Below are 2803 nucleotides of genomic sequence, written 5' to 3'. Positions count from 1 at the left end.
CCTTCCTTCCTTCCTTCCTTCCTTCCTTCCTTCCTTCCTTCCTATCTATCTATCTATCTATCTATCTATCTATCTATCTATCTATCTATCTATCTTCTGGTTTTTCAAAACAGGTTTTTCTGTGTAGTCTGTCCTAGAACTCACTTTGTAGACCAGGCTGGTCTTGAACTTACAGAGGTCCCCCTGCCTCTGTCTCCTGAGTGCTGGGATTGAAGGCCACTACCTATGGGCAGTAGTGCTGTATCATAATGGAGCATGAGTTGTGGAAAGGCTAAGTGCTTTTCTCATAGTTCTCACAGAATAAATCGTAGAACTGAAGTTCATGTCAAGAGCTGTCTGCCTTGAGTGTCTTTCTCTGAAGCATCTCAGACTTTACGAAATTTCAAGCCTGTAGGTCGATTATGTATGATTCTTGGGATGCTATGAAGGACTAACAGTAAGGGTTGTTTACTTAAGTCATTGTAACTCCAGTACTTGAAATGCTGAGGCAGGAGGATCAAAAACTAAAGACTAAGCCTGGGCTAAATATAGATTCCCAGATCAGCTTAGATTACATAGTGAGACCTTGCCAACAAACAACAAACAAACAAACAAACAAACAAACAAAGTGATTTAAGGATTAAATCTTTCATTCAAGCCAGTCATTTCTATATTTAAATGGATTATTTTTTTAACATTTTTTTTATTAATTATATGTAAGTACTCTGTAGCTGTCTTCAGACACTCCAGAAGAGGGCGTCAGATCTCTTTACAGATGGTTGTGAGCCACCATATGGTTACTGGGATTTGAACTCAGGACCTTCAGAAGAGCAGTCGGTGCTCTTACCCGCTGAGCCATCTCACTAGCCCCTAAATGGATTATTTTAAGGGTAGTGGGACTTTGTGGATTTGTTATTTTATTAATTTACAATGCTTTAGTTGTATTTTAATGGGCTTTATGTATCAAATATTTCTGGATGTTTTATTTGAAAGAAAAAGTCTTGTAGGATGGAAAAATGGCTAAGTATGGTCGTCTACACCTATGATTCCAGTATATGGGAGGCTGCGGCAGGAGAATTGCAAGTTTGCCTGAGTTATGTATTAAGACACTGTCAAGAAATGAAGAAGGGGGAGCAGGAAGGGAAAGGAAGGGAAGGGAGAGAAGAGAATCAGGGAAAGGAAGAGGGAACGGGAAAGAAAAAATAATAGAAAGATGAATTGACTCATGCTTGGATCAAAAGAGAATGTGGAGAATCCAAGAGTCATGGACGTGACTTCAGTGACAACAGGAATACCACTGAGCATTGAGGAGCACAGGTGGAGCACTCACCTTGGAGAGCACACATGTACCACTGAGCATTGAGGAGCACAGGTGGAGCACTCACCTNTGAGGAGCACAGGTGGAGCACTCACCTTGGAGAGCACACATGTACCACTGAGCATTGAGGAGCACAGCTGGAGCACTCACCTTGGAGAGCACGCTGCCAATTCCTTGAACATTTTGATTGAAATAGTTGGAAATCTAAAGCAGAAACAAAGTACTGCATCACTGCAAGATTTTATCTAGGCTGACCCTTCTGGTAAAATGTAAAATCCTCACTAATGTGAACTGTGAAGAGGTGAAGCCTCAAAATGTTTAGGTAACCTTATTTTATAGCCCAACCTTAGGAAATCTGAGGGCCAGAAAAGGCAACAGACTTGCCCAAAGGCACATTCCTTTTGAGAAATCCCCTCTTCACTGGAGAACACTGTATCATAGATGCACAATTTGTATGCAAACATTCTACGGTCATTACTGGTAAATCTCAAGTTATTGTTATCATTTTCAGAGAAGTTGCTTATGTAATTTACCTGGTAAGCATTTCTTTCAAGGCTAAGGCATCTGGTGCTGCTGTCCTTGCCACACTGAACATAGGTTTACAGCAGTGTGTATGATTACAATGCACAGAAAATAAAGATTTAAAATTTTTTTTTGTAGACTAGCCAGAGAAGGGTGGTGCTGTGTGTGGTGGTTTGAATAGGTTCGGCCCCCATAGATTCATGTGTTTAAATGTCTGGCTCTCGGGGAGTGGCACTATTAAGAGGTGTGGCCTTGTTGGAGTAGGTGTGGCCTTGTTGGAGGAAGTGTGTCACTGTGGGGGTGGGCTTTGAGGTTTCCTATGCTCAAGTTCCACCCAGTGTGGAATTTCAGTCTCCTTCTACTGCCTGGGGATGAAGATGTAGAACTCTAGGCTTCTCCAGTGTCCTGTCTGCTTGCATGCCACCATGATTCCCATGGTGATAATGGACTGAACCCCTGAAAGTGTAAGCCAACCCCAATTAAGTACTGTCCATTGTAAGAGTTGCCTTGTTCATGGTGTCTCTTTATAGCAATGAAATCCTAACTGAGACTATGATAAAAAGAGAGACACATGGCAGAGAAAATCAACGAGTGCCTGTAGCATTACTGTTTGATGGTATAAATCAGTTGTGATAGCTAATAAGAAATCCTTATATTGGCAGAATGCAAGGAGTGATGATGGTGGTGATGGTGGTGGTGGTGGTGGTGGTTATGGTAGTGGTGGTAGAGATGATGATGGTGGTGACAGTGGTGTTAATGGTGATCATGGTGGTGGTGATGATAATGATGATGATATAATGGAGAAGCAACAGATGTAGAGCACTTACTGTGTACTGAGATTGTTCTGGAAGCCTTATATGCTTGAACCCTTTAGTGACCATTATCGCCCTAAGAGGGTAGGACTTTTAGCCCCCTTTCTTAGATGATGAAACCAACTCTCTCTCTCTCTCTCTCTCTCTCTCTCTCTCTCTCTCTCTCTCTCTC

At 42.0% G+C, this 2803-nt stretch overlaps 1 protein-coding gene across 1 annotated transcript in view; it reads right to left on the bottom strand.

Moving 5' to 3' along the window:
* The window catches only part of Bpifc (BPI fold containing family C), a 54750-nt gene that overhangs the window by 17742 nt on the left and 34205 nt on the right, over positions 1-2803 (bottom strand). Inside the window, exon 10 of the mRNA XM_021205741.2 lies at positions 1448-1501. Within this exon, the coding sequence (XP_021061400.1) occupies positions 1448-1501 (54 nt within the window). The remainder of the gene's footprint in view (positions 1-1447; positions 1502-2803) is intronic.

This window comes from Mus pahari, chromosome 9, assembly GCF_900095145.1.
Source record: "Mus pahari chromosome 9, PAHARI_EIJ_v1.1, whole genome shotgun sequence".
Taxonomy (NCBI): domain Eukaryota; kingdom Metazoa; phylum Chordata; class Mammalia; order Rodentia; family Muridae; genus Mus; species Mus pahari.
This window is presented reverse-complemented; position numbering and strand designations above follow the sequence as displayed.